This window comes from Aulonocara sp. 'chitande type north' Nkhata Bay, linkage group LG9, assembly GCF_057382095.1.
Source record: "Aulonocara sp. 'chitande type north' Nkhata Bay isolate Kocher_YH1m ecotype deep benthic linkage group LG9, A_spYH_male_GT1.1, whole genome shotgun sequence".
NCBI classification, from domain to species: domain Eukaryota; kingdom Metazoa; phylum Chordata; class Actinopteri; order Cichliformes; family Cichlidae; genus Aulonocara; species Aulonocara sp. 'chitande type north' Nkhata Bay.
In genome coordinates, this window is record NC_141352.1 from 33,033,255 (window position 1) to 33,049,513 (window position 16,259).

The 16,259-nt window shown below is 41.5% G+C and overlaps 2 protein-coding genes and 1 non-coding gene across 5 annotated transcripts; 1 reads left to right on the forward strand and 2 right to left on the reverse strand.

The window, feature by feature from the left end:
• Window positions 1–1,409: 1,409 nt before the first annotated feature.
• On the reverse strand, window positions 1,410–2,932 carry rps20 (ribosomal protein S20). Its single transcript, XM_086307029.1, has 4 exons — window positions 2,775–2,932; window positions 2,021–2,120; window positions 1,762–1,835; window positions 1,410–1,633 (listed from the first exon to the last, which is right to left on the reverse strand). The coding sequence occupies exons 1-4, from the start codon at window positions 2,775–2,777 to the stop codon at window positions 1,451–1,453; spliced, it is 360 nt and encodes a 119-aa protein (XP_086163155.1). The 5' UTR covers window positions 2,778–2,932; the 3' UTR covers window positions 1,410–1,450.
• On the reverse strand, window positions 1,907–1,972 carry LOC147322566 (small nucleolar RNA U54). The gene has a single exon (XR_015131132.1). It is a non-coding gene; the product is annotated as a small nucleolar RNA U54 (small nucleolar RNA).
• Window positions 2,371–15,908, forward strand: anks6 (ankyrin repeat and sterile alpha motif domain containing 6). 3 transcript variants are annotated; one of them, XM_086307026.1, is made up of 19 exons: window positions 2,371–2,980; window positions 6,232–6,656; window positions 7,479–7,697; window positions 7,789–7,990; window positions 8,164–8,314; window positions 9,924–9,968; window positions 10,066–10,270; window positions 10,544–10,650; window positions 11,182–11,333; window positions 12,301–12,538; window positions 12,669–12,721; window positions 12,802–12,996; window positions 13,096–13,258; window positions 13,349–13,575; window positions 13,695–13,887; window positions 14,026–14,093; window positions 14,199–14,315; window positions 14,572–14,668; window positions 14,763–15,908. In XM_086307026.1, exons 2-19 carry the CDS (start codon window positions 6,328–6,330, stop codon window positions 14,810–14,812), a joined length of 2,811 nt encoding a protein of 936 aa, XP_086163152.1. In that variant the 5' UTR covers window positions 2,371–2,980; window positions 6,232–6,327; the 3' UTR covers window positions 14,813–15,908. The 3 variants fall into 3 exon arrangements, with proteins under 3 accessions (XP_086163152.1, XP_086163154.1, XP_086163153.1); XM_086307028.1 differs by lacking the exon at window positions 6,232–6,656 and having other exon boundaries at window positions 2,373–2,980; XM_086307027.1 differs by lacking the exon at window positions 2,371–2,980 and having other exon boundaries at window positions 6,021–6,656; window positions 12,672–12,721.
• The last annotated feature ends 351 nt before the right edge of the window (window positions 15,909–16,259 follow it).

Below are 16,259 nucleotides of genomic sequence, written 5' to 3' on the forward strand. Positions count from 1 at the left end.
GCCACCAATTTACTCACATGGACTCTACGAACCTGTCAGAAGCTTCTTCAGCTCAGAATGGAATCGTCTGGAGTTTTCTTATTAATTAACAATAAACTTAGTGTATATGTACTCCTAAATTTGATGAAAGTGATAAAAATAGACAGCTTCCTCTTTTTATTCTGACATTTAATTAATTCAAAAGATATTTCAATATTTATTTATCTAAAACAAAACAAGTTTACTCTAAATTGATGTTTAACAGTAAAAAAATGTTTCTATGTTTTCTCTCTAAAGTTTATGTAAAGATCTGGTTTCAACTGTGAATATACTGCTGTGAATTGAAATTCCTCTTGTTTTGCATAGAAATATACTGAACAACATCCAAAGCATAATACATAAAATAACATCTACCTGAGTTTTTTCTTTGAAAGAAGCTCCTTATGGCCATTGTTGTGTTCATCAGTACATATCTGAAACCGATTTAGAGTTTGTTTAGCCGTGGAGGGTAACAACTGAAAATATGAAATAAACACACATGTAAGCTAAGACTCTCTAAAAAGAAAGCATTATTGTTGTTCGGCTTTTCATTTCGCCATTTGTTGATTCACTCGAAGAGCAAGTAACGTAATATGGGTCAAGTGATCAGTTTGATATCAATCTTTTGTGAAACATTGTCATATTTACATTATTAGAACAGTGCCAATGATTTGCTTTGGTACCTGGTCAAACTTAAGCTCTCCTCTGTCTGCAGTAAACTCGCAGGGAGCAGCTTCTCCCCCCTTGCTCACATGCGCAAGCGTTGTGCTCAGTCTACTAGTGCCTGAGCTCGGATCATACCAAAATTAAAGGGAATTTAGTACTGTGTGCTATGTGCTTGGAATATGGTGTGTAGTTTTTGTTTTATAGTTGTCAGTCAGGCATCTTACTATGAAACAAATTACACTCCAAAAGACCCCGGGCTTCTGAAAAAATGACCCGGGCTTAAGCCCAGTAAGCCACCCCCCATGGTTGACTCCAAATCTCCTGAACACTTTGTCGATCTGAGAAAGCAAGACCAAGACCACGTAAAAGTGAAGACCGGTCTCGAGACATCCAACTCTGGTTTACAGTTGTCATATTTCACTAGCCCCCTTAGTTCAAGGTTTCCCTAATAATTCTTCAACTGACAAATGTTTACACTCATTTTAACTTAGTAAAACCTTTGGCACTTTCTTTCCTTTAAGACATATTAATAAAAGGCAAATTTATATCTATTGCTTTTGAAAACTACAGCCATTCAGTGAGCGTCTAAGACTGCTTTTTCAGGTTCCTTTATTTGTACCTGTAGGCAGATTTTGCTTAAGTTTACAATTAACATCTAGACACTCATCGCAAACTTGGCCCTTTTGAGGTTTCCCACCATCACAAACCCAAACACCACCACGTCATAGTTTCCTCATTCATTGCTTTATTGAAAAATCTGGGTCATTTATGCATCAGCGATAGTGACTTCAACCTCTACACCAGGTTCGATGCTGATGGAGGTGATCTGCTTGACAATTTCAGATGGGCTGTGCAGATCAATCAGGCGCTTATGGATCCTCATCTGGAAGCGATCCCAGGTTTTGGACCCTTCACCACAGGGAGTCTTTCTGGTGGTGATGCGCAGAGTCTGGAGGGAGGAAGAGAAATGCATTTTACTTTAATAAAATGATCAAGCATTCAGGATACGCAATCAAGAAAAAGCAATTTATTCCAATGTGGTGTTAGATAAGAGTTCTGAGCCATGGTCTTCAGTACCTTGGTTGGCATGCGGACAGGTCCCTTCACCTTCAGGTTCTTTTCCTTAGCCCCACGGATCAGGTCTGCGCAGACTGCAGAGCAGAAATGCACAAAAACTTGAAAACACGGCCAGTCATCACTTTGCCTTGATTTGCTTTCCAAGCCGTGGCTCAGAATAGCGTATACATAAATCAGGGTTTATCAGTCAAATTTTTGTCCTCATAGCTCAGGTCAGGCTAAACTCACAACATTATTAACTAAATCTGAGCTTAATTACCCTTCTCCAGAGATTTGACGTTGCGGCTGGTGAGGGTGATGCGGATGCGGTGGATGGCAACCTCAGTGTCAACTGGTGCCTTGCCGGTGTCCTTAAAAGCCTGGATGTGAGGAGGAAAAAGCAGTTACTCAGGCCCATCCTTGATATTGCAGGACGATGTATTTATTAATAATAAAAAAAAAAATAAAAAAAAAAAGGGGTCCACAGACTATTACACAGCATGGCTTACAATTAAACAAGCCCCCCCCCCAAAAAAAAGAAAAAAAAAAAGGGGGAGATCTCAAGAACACGCGCAGCGAACTAGTTTAGGTTTGATTCCTTTTACACTGATTCGGAAGCCCGGGCAAAAGCACCTGAACGCAGCGGCAGAGAACTATAATTTGGGACACCCCGATGAATAACGACACCCAGATGATTTACTTTCAGCAACAACCGGCCCCCACAAAACGCGCGAGTCAAGAGGAAGCTTGAACTTTATATAAGAGAGTCTTCTGCCTCGCTTAGAAATGCGCCGAAACGTTAACTGTGCATTTAACATCCACAGCCGCATGAATCTACAGCTTGCTAACGTTAGTAACTATCTACAGTCCGTTTGGACGGTGTTTATGAAGGGGCTGCGAGCGCCATTAGCTGTCGGCATTAGCAGCGACACTCCGTAGAACTCTTGAGTTCAAATTACTCTACAAATTATCAAGCAATTAGCAAAAACCAGCTGCATACAACTTGTTGGTTGACATAATCAAACAGCACATACCATTGTGAATATTCCTGACCGACTTATTCGGAAAAAAATTCAAGCGAACAGCGGTGAGCCAGGAAAGCACGCCACCAACGTGGTTAGCTGTCGGTGAAAAGACCGAGCACAGGCCAGTTTCCACATATGTACTGCTCATCCGGAAGTCTTCTACTTCTTCGTTGGTGTTTCAAGCAGCTCCGTAACTAATAGCGACATCTATTAACGTGAGTTTGAAATTGCAGTGTGATCACGTATGTGCGTTTTAGATAAGACTGCAACTGTTACCTTTACTATTATTCCAGTAATAGTGATTTGTACAAACTGATAATGCCACAAATTTGTTACAGTAGTTATTGTGTTGTTACTCGTAATCTATGGCAAATTCTTCATTCCAAAATGTGCATTTAGAAGCAAGAATCAAAATCAGAATATTTTTTAATCCCAGAGGAAATTAAAAGGTCACAGTTGCTCCAACACAGTAAGAACAGTAACAAGCAAGTTAAAGTATCAATATTAAATAATACAATATTTTACAAAATAGTTCTAATGATATAAATGGTTTAATTACACAAATTTCCGCAAAATATATCCCACAAAATTGAAATATAAAGTTGACACTGAGAAGCCCCTATCGTCATATTAAACAAAAGAAACTGTTATTCCAACCCCCAGGGTACACAGTAAATAAAGCTTAACCTCCAGTAAACATGAAGCAAGAATTTTGAGTAAAATGTAAATGAAATATATAAAATCAAAGATTTATTTATTTAAATTAGCAATCATCACGGAAAATATACTTGGTATAAACTAAATCTATGCCAATCAAGTAAATTTCATTTGACCAGATTCTATTAATTCTAACATTTTACAATGTACAAATTGTATATGTAATTTAATTAGATACATTTAAAATCATTTCCTTTTTGTTTTTGTGTTTTTGTTTGTTTGCTTGCTCTGACTGTACTGGCTGTGAAAACAAGCTATGAAAACAAATCGAATCCTGCAACAAACAATTTTTTTTTCATTAACATACTGCTTCGTCAAAGGAGCTTGCAAAGAAAAGCGTCTGGACTTCTTTAAGTTGCTTGAAGACGTTTCACCTCTCATCCGAGAAGCTTCTTCAGTTCTAAGGTCAAATGGTGGAGAGTCCCAGATATAAACCTAGTGGGAGTGACCCCCCACAGAGGGACAAAAGGACCCCCTGATGATCCTCTAATCGCCTGAGCCAAGGTGTGAAACTGGGCGTGGGTCCCAATCAGCCAGAGTTTCGGGTGTGTTCATTGTGAAACCTGGCCCCACCTTATCATGTAAATTCCTGAGGTCAGATGGCCCAGGATGTGAGTGGGCGTTAAGGCGTCTGGGGAGGGATCTCAAAACTGGATTATAGATGGCAGACAGTTGGTGTCGTAAACCCCCGCCTCTGTTCAAAGATGGTCGCTCACAGTGGACATAGATGGCTTCTTTCACTCCTCTTTCAAACCATCTGTCCTCTCTGTCCAAAATGTGAACATTGGCATCCTCGAAAGAGTGTCCTTTATCCTTAAGATGCAGATGGACAGCTGAGTCTTGTCCTGTGGAGGTGGCTCTTCTGTGTTGTGCCATGCGCTTGTGAAGTGGCTGTTTGGTCTCTCCGATGTAGAGGTCTGAGCATTCCTCGCTGCACTGTACCGCATACACCACATTGTTAAGTTTGTGTTTTGGCGTTTTGTCTTTCGGGTGAGCCAGTTTCTGTCTGAGCGTGTTGCTGGGTCTGAAATACACTGGGATGTCATGCTTGGAGAAAACTCTCCTGAGTTTCTCTGATACACCGGCTACATAGGGGATGACAATGTTGTTGCGTCTGTCCTTCTTATCCTCCCTCGCTGGTGTCTGGTCTTCTTTTCTGTGCCTCTTTGCTGACTTAGAAGTCCATCTGCATCTTAAGGATAAAGGACACTCTTTCGAGGATGCCAATGTTCACATTTTGGACAGAGATCTATGTCCACTGTGAGCGACCATCTTTGAACAGAGGCGGTGGTTTACGACACCAACTCTCTGCCATCTATAATCCAGTTTTGAGATCCTTCCCAGACGCCTTAACGCCCACTCACATCCTGGGCCATCGGACCTCAGGAATTCGCATGATAAGGTGGGGCCAGGTTTCACAATGAACACACCCGAAACTCTGGCTGATTGGGACCCACGCCCAGTTTCCCACCTTGGCTCAGGCGATTAGAGGATCATCAGGGGGTCCTTTTGTCCCTCTGTGGGGGGTCACTCCCACTAGGTTTAAATCTGGGACTCTCCACCATTTGACCTTAGAACTGAAGAAGCTTCTCGGATGAGAGGTGAAACGTCTTCAAGCAACTTAAAGAAGTCCAGACGCTTTTCTTTGCAAGCTCCTTTGACTACGATGACCTGGATGACTGAGAACCTTCACAGACATAACATACTGCTTGTTTTTTCTACTGAGAGAAAAAAAAATCTCCCAGATTTTTAAAAATATTTTTTCAAATATATTTATTTATTTAAAGTAAACCTTATTTCAAAGTTTACATTAAAACTATATTTGTGTATATTGTGCAAATAATAATGCTCACTGTAGATACTGCTATTTGGTGTCTGTGGTTTAAAAAAAAAAAAAGGAATAAAGTGAATTGTTGCATTTTTCCACCACTGGAGGGCAGTGGAAACACGTTTTTCGCACATCTGATCAGCTGCGCGTTGGCAGGACATAAATAACAATAACAATCATGACAACATTAAAAATAAACCAGAAACCTCGTGTTTTTAGCACTGTTAACCTCTGTATATCTACAACAACTAAATAACCTCTAAGTATGTAACGCAGAAACCTCGGACAACAACAGCAAACAGAGACATAAAAACCAGAGAACACTTCCGGTAAAAAACGTTTCAGAATAATACAATCATGTTGAGGCGAACAAAAAGTTCAGAAATATGGTGATAGCCGAGTGAATAATATCAATATCAATACTATTCTGTGGAACACTACCCTTTTGATATTTACATTTTTAAATTATAAGATGTGTCATTTGCTTTGTGTCACAAAGTATATATTAAGGTTTGTGACACTGTATATTTTAAAATATTATCTTGGCTAATAATGTATCGGACACTAGTCATATACGAATGTGGAGTGAGGATATACAAACACAATGTAATGAAATATACTACGCAGCCGAGCTATAAGTGGGTTTGACCAAAGTACCTTAAAAGCTGATCGTACCTGAGTATGCTTTTGTTTTGAAAAGCAGAAGTTGCGCCGTGTAGCCACTAACTTCACCGTGGTCAGATTCCTAAACAAGTAACGGAACCGGGCATCGCCGGCTGATGGCCACAAAGTTGTTTTGTGAAGAACATTAGACTAAATGTAGAGACTGGAGAGGAGCTCCTTGGCGTATTGTTTGAAAGGAAGAACATTAACAACAAATCTGAACTTCATTTTGCTGTGCATCATGATTTCCAAACACAGGCCGCCACCAAGTGACAGAGGAGAACTTTTTCACGGTTAGCGTCGATAAAACAACTGGAAACTGAATGGAGACGAAACAGCGCGGCGAATAAAGACATGAATTTCGGGGTCCCCGTGAATTCGCGGCTACTTCTACGTGCCTGCGATGAGGGGGACTATGAAACGGCCCGGAGCATCCTGGAGCCCGGAGCCCCGAAGGAGTCCGGGCGGCAGAGCAGGCTGCGGTCAGAAGCGGGTTCGGAGTGTGACGCTGCGGACATGTTGTCTCTGATACCTGTGGACTGCACCGACGAAGAGGGAAACACCGGCCTGCAGTTCGCCTCGGCCAGCGGACACGAGAACCTGGTCCGGTTCTTGCTGAGAAAGGGGGCCTCAGTGGACAGTCGCAACAACTACGGCTGGACCCCACTGATGCAGGCTGCGAGGTGGGGCAGCTTGCTGGAGCTCATGTAACTCATGTAGCTCATGTAAGAGGGTGGCACCATACTCCTTCTAAAAATGTGCCTTTTTTATTTGCCACCGTGTGTTGTTAATCATAAAGTAATTAATATTAAAGGGAAGGAATCTTCCGATGCCCCTCCCCAATTCGTCGCATAAAAACACACATTTTAGTGACATGAGAGGGAGCAGATTGTGTTTAGTCTTGTTTCCTTTAATATCACAGGCCGATCGGGGGTTTAACATTTGCGGAACTTAGTGGAGTTTCGTGGGTACAGCCAGCGACAAATTCCACTGTAGTTAAATTGTATTTAAATTATTTTACTTGAAATTCAAATGTAATTATATTTTACCAACAGTTAATTACAAGAAGGCACATTATAATAACGGGGTAACAAGTCAGGTTTTTACAGGAAACAAAGATATCATCAAAATTTGCAGGCCAGTGAGAATTTATAATGATGGAGCCAAGCCTAGCTAAATTGATCTTAAAAGAAACAAAACCTTAATTTATGCCCTTATGTGCAGGCCGTATTATAAAGTAATACCATTGTTATCTAGAGATTTCAATGAGCCTTCAACCTTATTTATAGAGAAAATTCAAGTGCTTTGTAGCAAATTACTGTTCACTTTTATCCATTTTCTTTTTCTAATTTTGAACATACCTGTAGTTTTCTACACAGTCCTTGCTTAAAGTGCACTGGCATCTCTTTTGGAGCCTGTGATAGCTGGCTTAAAAAGAGCATCCTAATTCACCTAGAACAACTTCTACATGCAAAGTTCTTCCTCTGTCCTATTTCTCCTCCCAGGTTTGGCCACTTGACTGTCGCCCACATTCTTTTGGAGAACGGGGCAGAGATTAATGGGCGCAACAGGCTTGGAGCAAGCGTCCTGACCATGGCGGCTCGCGGGGGACACACTCATGTAGTCAAGCTGCTTCTGGAGAGCGGTGCGTACGTGGATGACTTTGATCACCTGGCTGTTGCCGCAGAGGCGGTCTCCAATGGCAACAATAACAACAGCTGCAGGTTTTTTCTCTTTTTCAAGTAAATTTGTAGCCCAGTGTGATATCTAACTAACATCCTCCACTGTTTTGTGTTTTGTGTTTTCTTTTCACAGCGGAGCCAGTTTTGGACCCGGTGAAGGCTGTCTGGGAGGAGGAGGTGGCAGAGAATTCATGGACATCACAGCGTTGATGGTGGCGTCTCAGCACGGTCATGAGGCCGTTGTGTGCCTGCTGCTGGAGTGGGGCTCTGATGTAAACTTCTCTCAGAAGACCACTGGATGGGGACCGCTGATGCTGTCCACTCTAAGTGGGAAGGTAGGGTTTAAAACATTGACGGTTGGATGGATAAAAAAAGATATATATATTTAGCACATTGTGGGTATGTTGGTGGCATTTATTAATGGGTTTTTATAAATTGTTTAAAATGGACCTGGGCTAATTTTCTGTAGGACCTGGTGATTAAAGCTGTGTGTGTGTGTTTTGCAAAGGTGGCTGTGGCTCAGCAGCTGGTGGAACGTGGAGCTGACCCAGACCGAATCAACGTTCTGTCCAAGACAGCCTTTGAACTGGCCATGCAGCTGAAACAGAGAGACATCAAGGCTTATTTGGACTCCATCACTACTGTCAGACCACAGACAGGTACGGCCTTCCCTCAGTTACTCATTCAGACTTTGCTGTCTTGGCCTGATGATAAAGTACAGTAGTGCCATCGCATATTATACACGCCCTTGTAAAAGAACAGTTAAAAACTCATCTTTTTAAACTTGCTTTTGGTTGATTTTTGTTCTTATGTTTTAGCTTGAAGCACTTTGTGATTTTATCTTGAAAGGTGTTATATAAATAAAAATTTACTTACTTACATCTTCCAGTCTGAAAAACTTTTGAAGCAAACTGAAGGAGCTGAGCGGCCGAGCCTGCACACACATTGTTACATGTTTCCTAAAAAGAACAAATACTGGCTGTCCTGTCTTCCTTCCCTCACCCCTTAGCGGGCGCAGCATGACTGCCCCTCCTGGTTCTGTTGAAGGTTTCTTCCTGTTAGAAGGGAGTTTTTTCCTCTCCACCGTTGCCAAGTGGTTTTCATAGTGGGTCATCTGATTGTTGGGGTTTATTATTATTATTAATACTAAAATTAAATCAGCCAAAGCAGACACAAATAACATGGATAACATCAGTATAGAACTTCAACTTCACATGTATCTTCAATCCATATAGAACATAAAAAGAACATATAAAGGCAACAGTGGTTTCCACAGTAGGCCTTGTGTTAATACACTTCACTGTATAGTATAATGAAGGAGTCAGTTGAATGTTTTTATGTTTTATGTTATTATCAGAGAATAGCAGAGTGACGTAATAGTGCAAAAAGTGTTTGCAAAAAGACAAAATAAAGTAAATACTCAACTTTTTAGTGTTTTCTGAGAGTGTGTGGTGCTTTGAAAGCTTTTGAATTTTATTTTGGTAGCACCATGTCGACAAGAGAATCCATCCCCCACTCCCGACCCCCTGCAGGATGCGAATGCACTTCAGTTAACATTAACGTGAGAGGCGCCAGAGGAGCTCGGCCTCTTTGTTTCATGGCTCTTCTCACAGGTAGTTCAGGTTTTTAGCTCAAATTACCAACGTAGCCACACGCAGTGTATATTTCAAAGGTTTTAATTGCAGCATGCAAACAAGGAAAAGTGTGAAAAGACAAATCAGGCAGATTTGTTAGCGAAACCTACAAGTTTTAGTTTCTAACGATGTACAAGTTCTGGTGAGGTTCTTATTACTCTTATCTGAAGTTCAGGAGTGGGCCCACCTTTCAGACATCGCTGGTTTACTGCTGCAAATGCCCACCTGCCCTATGCAACTGTTTGTGGGAACTGAGAGGGATTTATCAGGATTCGAAGCCACTGCCTTCCCCAAACCACAGCGTCAGCCTCTGGCTTAGCTCTTTGCTTCTCATTAACGTGTCATCTTCATTAGCAGTACATTCTGGTAAATCACATTTGGAGCTTTAGTTCTTGCTAGTGAATGCGTCTTTCACCGCTCTACTTTTCTGCCTTTTTTCTTTTTTTTCTAAGCAGTCTCGCACATAAATTATAGTTGATGTGATTTATGTGTGTGTTGAACTCTGTAGCATGTAACAGTTGTGTACTTATCACCCCAGCCCCGCCCCCCACGCTGCCTGATTTTTGCTGAGCTATGTGGGCTGTGTTTTTTCCAGATCTCTTTCCTCTTCTCATTCTCACTTGTTTCTTCGCAGATGATGAGAGAAGAAGGCCAGATGTGCTCAGCGCTCTGAAATTAGGTACGCTGAATCGAACAGATAAACCTGGAGGAAAAGTTTTTGGGAAACGAATGACTTTACATGCCTCTACACATCTGTAAATATGTTTTCTTCTCAGGAAATTCACAGCTGGTCAAAGAAATCCTGGAGGAGGATCCTGCTCAGGTGAATTTGTCCAATCAGGAGGGAGCAACGCCTCTCATGATGGCAGCAGTAAGCGGCCAGTTAGAGGTGGTTCAGCTGATGGTGGAGAAGAATGCCGACATAGATAAACAAGATGGTGTCCATGGGTGGACCGCTTTAATGCAGGCCACCTACCACGGGTGAGGAGAAGCTGCTGGTTTGTTTCAACCAGAAAATTGCTTTTTTATTAGAATGATTTAGATCAATTTGAGGTTAAGAAGTTTGGCTCAGGTGTTAAACACTGTTGTTGCTGTCCTGCTGATTTTGAATGTAAATTAGAACAGGTTTCTACTACAGAGTGACAAAAAGTCAATACCATATTTAATATCAGGATGTCTGACTTCCAAAGTCATACACAGAGCAAGTATCATTTCTTACACTGTCTTTTGTTTTCTCCTCCGCCCTCCATTCAGCAATAAAGACATTGTCAAGTACTTGTTGAATCAAGGTGCTGATGTCAACCTCCGAGCTAAGAATGGATACACAGCGTTTGATTTGGTTATGCTGCTCAATGATCCAGGTAGTTCTTCCTGTCATTGCTCCGTCTAATAACACTTTGGGAAAACCTCAGCTAAAGACTATAATTCATTCATAATCAGCTAAAAAAACCAACCAACCAAAAGGCATCCACCATTTGTGAAATCCCTTATTTAAACCTTTTAAATAAAGTAGTGTACTTAAGATGAGGATACAGGACACACGTAGTGATTTCATAATATCAACCAATCAAAATTTAGAAGCGTGAATTGGAATAAAAAGAACTGAATCTTTTTTCAGTTATATTTGCTTTTAGAAAAGCTCATCCCTGGACTTTGGTTTTAGCAGTAAGTGAGGAGGTTGTTTTTTGAAGTATTAGCTGTGTGAAACGAGCTGTTTGAATGTGATGGGTGTTTATCAGTTTGTCTAATCAAACAATTCATCTATTAATAGAGAAAATAATCAGTAGAATAATCTATGATAACGATCATGAAACAGGTCGACTTAAATCCCTCGCGTTTTGCAAGTTATTAACTGCATATACTCATAATTGTTTCCCTGTGTTTTCTGTCAGACACTGAGCTGGTGCGTCTGTTAGCATCCGTGTGCATGCAGGTAGACAAAGATAAGTCGAAACACCGCGCCAGAACTTTAATGACGCGCTCCAAGAGTCGACAGTCCCTCAACAATGTCCCCGTGCCGCCCGATGACAAAGGAGGCCTTAAGGTAAAAATGTAATTTGCAAAGTTGCTTTCTATTGTATTGTATTGTATCTTTATTTGTTTCAGACATATAAAACAAAAAACAATATATACACACTACATATATTTTCATTTACAGATACGAATATATATGTAGATATACACACACACACACACGTATGTGTTCAGATAAACAAAAAATATATAATGAAATAAAACAAAATCGTCTGACATAATGTAACAATGTTTGGTCTGAAAAGGAGTAGGAAGAAGTATGAACATACTTATTAATTCCTACCCCTGCTCAACATCTTATTGATCCCACATAATTCACCTAATTCCCATCATCACATACTCCACACGATACACGAGGAGAACCTATATAAACTTGGCTACCGTGATTGATATAATTTGGTATTTTTATACATACAATGGGTGATCATCTTTATCGGTATCATATTCTTCCAAAATCAGTTTTCGAAGTATTTTCATGAACTTACCAATTCCTGAGCATTGCTGTAGATCTATAGTAAAACTATTCCACAGTTTTACCCCATAAATAGTGACACAAAAGGTTTTAACCTTTGACCGTGCTTTAAGAATCCTTAGATTCAATTTCCCCCTCAATTCATAGTCTCCTTCTCTGTCATAGAACATCCTCTGTATATTTCCTGGTAACATATTGTATCTGGCCTTGTACATAATTTTTGCAGTTTTATATTTTATAAGATCCATAAACTTCAGTATTTTTAATTTCAAAAACATGATGTTAGTATGGTCTCTAAATCCTGCTTTATTAATCATCCTGATTGCTTTTTTTTGAATTTTACATATTGGTTGAAGTGCAGTTTTATATGTGTTTCCCCAAATTTCCACACAGTATTCCAAATATGGCAATATAAGTGAACAATAAAGTACCCGGAGTGATTTGGATATCAAGGATATCATAATAGTTTTGGTTATAACGCTCCTTTGTGTCCACCCTCTTCCAGTCCTGGTGGAGTAGGATGTCGAACCGCTTCCGTCGGCTCAAGTTAACTCACACTCTCAGGCATGGCCTTTCAGCCAATCGCCTGGCTCCATTTCCAGACGATGCCGAGAGTTCACTGGATGCCACGATGAAGGCGAACAGGAAGCCCGCTGCTGTTTCCAACGGGGCGGTGGCACCTACTCCTGCTGTAGCAGGGAATGACATGAGCACCGCCTGGGCAGTGAAGACCAAAGATGGTGGTGAGTCTTTTTCCTTAAAACCATGAATGACATCACATGTCCATGAGATGTTTAGGGTAAATGTAGCTGAGCATATGTCCATCTTTATGTGAGCAAAGTAATGTATAAATGTGATGTATTCTCCTTTCAGCAGGTCACTGCAGAGCATCCTCAGAGAAAGACGACTTTCTAATAACCACGATGGTAGGAGCACTATCCTGGATTAGAGTTCTTTTAGTTTTAAGACGTGTTTGTGACTCTTAATATGTGTCTGTCTAATTTAGTTGAGAAGCGGGGCCCCCTTGACTCGGCTGCCAAATGACAAGCTGAAAGCAGTGATTCCTCCCTTCTTGCCACCTTCCAACTTTGAGCCGTGGAACTCGGACCGCTCACGCGTCCTCAGGGAGGGCAAGAGCGAAGTGCCCCGCCTGCCCATGCCACCACAGAGGAAGCTGAACAGCAGTGGAAACTCAGATATTGTGAGTCCTTTTGGGTGTTAGACAGAGAGGGTTTTAGTTCAGGTCAGAGAAGACGAAATTTGTCCTTATGCTGCTCCTTCTCTCTCCTTTATGGGACAGACATCCATCAGCCGTGTGGTCAGCAGGTCCATTAAGTTTCCCAGTATCCCCAAGGGACCATCTTCATCCTCTCCTTCCAACTCTGGTCACTATCACTCCCCCCACTCCTCTGGAGGCTCAAATGGAGTGGCGGGACTCAACCGGGACTCCCACAACCGTTCAGGTTCGCAAGTAAAAACATTAAAAGCAAAAAGTGATTGCATGACACAGGGGCTGCAAAACACATCGCAATCTTGCTTTCTCCTTACGCCAGGGGGCAGTGCAGACAGCGTGCTCTCCCAGATAGCAGCCCAACGGAAAAGAGCAGCCGGCCTTATAGAGGTAAAGAGCCAACCTCCGGAAAAACAGCACAACCAGACGCCGAGTCAAGCCCCACTACCACCACCAGTTTCAGCACCTGGTTTGCCCCTGCCTGACATCAGCCTTCCTGACATTCACACCCATCCCAGCCTTGTTGCCTCAGACATCCATTCCAGAAAGGTCTCAACTTTCTTTCACAGGTTTTCTTTGACAGTAACTCTTAATGTCTTATAAAGCTGTGTAAAAACAGCCAGAGCTGAACAAATACCACCGTCCACCCTCACTGTCCTCCTTTGTAGAAAATGGAGTTGAAAAAGAGACCTCAGTCTGGGAATTCCTCGACTTCCAAGAGCACATCGCCCACTCTCACACCGTCTCCTTCCCCAACACCCAAGATTCCCCCCGTGCCAGGAGACTCTCTGTCCTCAGCCTCTTCTCATCCACGCTCCAAGAGCAGCGGAGGATCCAGCAGCGGAACCATCACAGATGAAGGTGTCGGCGCATTTTATTCAGCATTAACCCAAATCATCATCATGCATGGATTGTGTTCTTTTATGTACACCATGTGCTTTGATGTGAAATAAGTATGAGTGGTATCAGTTTCCCTTATAGTTTTTTTTACTTTTTCAGATGAGCTGTCCAGTATTTTGAAGAAACTGTCCCTTGAGAAATACCAGCCTATATTTGAGGAACAAGAGGTACTCCGTCTTTTCTTTCTTAGCCTTCTAACCATACATTTTCACTCTTAAAGCCCAAAAATGCATCTCTTTTCTTTTCTTTTCTTTTCTTTTCTTGTCTTTTAGGTGGATATGGAAGCATTCCTGACTTTAACCGATGGAGACCTGAAGGAGCTGGGCATCAAAACAGACGGACCCAGACAACAGATCTTGGCTGCCATATCAGAGCTCAATGCTGGAAAGGTATGTTCGGTTTAGCGTGGTTATGCATTTCAAAGTTGCTTCCAGCAATCTATTTTGTGCTGTATCTTTCTAATGTATATCCTAACATTATGTCTTAATAATAAACTGCCTGAGCCACAAGAGACATATAGAGGGAATGTAACATATATAGTGTTACAGTGGATTCATACCAGATATGGCTGCTTTTAAAGAACATTTACAGCATCTTTCTGTAATCTGTTCCTAATGCATAATGATCACTGTTGTCTGTCATCAGGGTAGAGAGAGGCAGATTCTTCAAGAGACCATCCATAACTTCCAGTCTTCTTTTGGTAGTAGTGCCAGTAACCCCAGGCAACCAGGACAATCACGCTGTAAGTAGTGAAAACAAGTTTGGGGGCCTGTTGAAAGACTTCATAAAGACAGCATCTTGATCTGTTTATCTGTCTACCTGCTGTCATTCTTTAGCTCCAACAAGCTGGATGAGACACCAGGTTCGTTCCTCTAGCAAAAGGTAACCCCATCGACTTGATGCACACGTGGAAGAAAACCAAAGGTACTTAGAGTAAGAGTAAAGTGCTGCTGACACCCTGCCAAGATGCGAACGACATGGAGACTTGGCGTGTTCTTGACCAGTAGAGATCTCAGTGCAAGAGGACCATGCGTCAAAAAGACCAATCAGGTTGTAATAAACTGCCTGTGTCGGACCCTCCTGGACCAAAGTGTCTCTGTCATGGATTATAAAGCAGGGGTTCAGTGTATGGGTTTAGTGCCCTGCTGCTTTGAACAAGCACATGATGTTACCACGGTATGAGGCTTTCATGGTACAGTGACAGTGTCAGGAAAGTGTGTTACGCAGATGTTAAAGTCAGGTACAAGGAACCTTAAAGGTAATAAAAGAGATTTTTTTTTATTTCTTTGGTTGACCAAAGGCTTTATTGAAAGTAAAAAATATTTTTAAATGCTAAAGAAGTTATAAGTAAAACTAATCTTCTTTAGAAATAAATAGATAAAATAAATAATAGCTTGTGTGTGTGGCTGAAGCTGACGAGTCTGGCAGATAGTTCAGTAAGAAAGAAGATCCTCTGTCGTGCTGCTTCTTTCAGTAGTGTGGATGAGTAAACAGTGTGATCACTGTCAATTTTCATACATTGTATACCGTGAAAAACAGGAACCCCACTGCCACCTTAGCTGCAAAATATACTTTGAATAATGCAGCAGCTAACAGCAGCTGGGTAACGCAGGGAGTCGGGATAGTGAAAGACAAGAATGTTACACACAGCAGAGTGAGCGCGAGCCATGAGAGATATTTATTTTATCTCGACGAATGTGAGAAATGCAGCAGATGTATTGTAAAAGCGGCAGGTGAAGTCGAGAGGAAAGAACTAGCTGTTAGCTAGTAAGACTGTGACTGAGATTTATAGGCTGTGCTACAACTGAGAAGGTGCACCGATGAGGAGAGCCGATGGAGAAGGGAAAGTGAACTATTTTTAGTCAGCCAGTCCCCGGGACTGCTTTATACCAGTTTATGTGTTGAATTTTTAAACCACTAATGTACACAGATGACCTTATTAAAGACTGTGCTGTCATGAGTAAATAAAACATTACGATGATGTAACAACATGTTCTTTTTTTTTTCTTTTCTGTTTAATACTTTATTGGATTTGTGATGAGAAAACTTTGGCAAAAACATTTTGGGAACATTTTATGAGGAGTATAAATTTAGTTTAAAAGAAGCAACAGTTGAGCAACAGTTTCCACTCAGCTCACTCCGTTCATCCCTCTGGCCCCGCCGTGAAACACGGAGAGACAGAGGGACTGCTATATCATTCCTAAATATCAGGTATTCTTGTTCCAAGTCTTAATCCAAATGATGGCCTGTGGTACTGTTCGGGATTGGTCAGTTAATGTGAAATGACGCTGATGCAATATCCTGTTTAGTCATGTCCCAAGTCTGGGAAACAT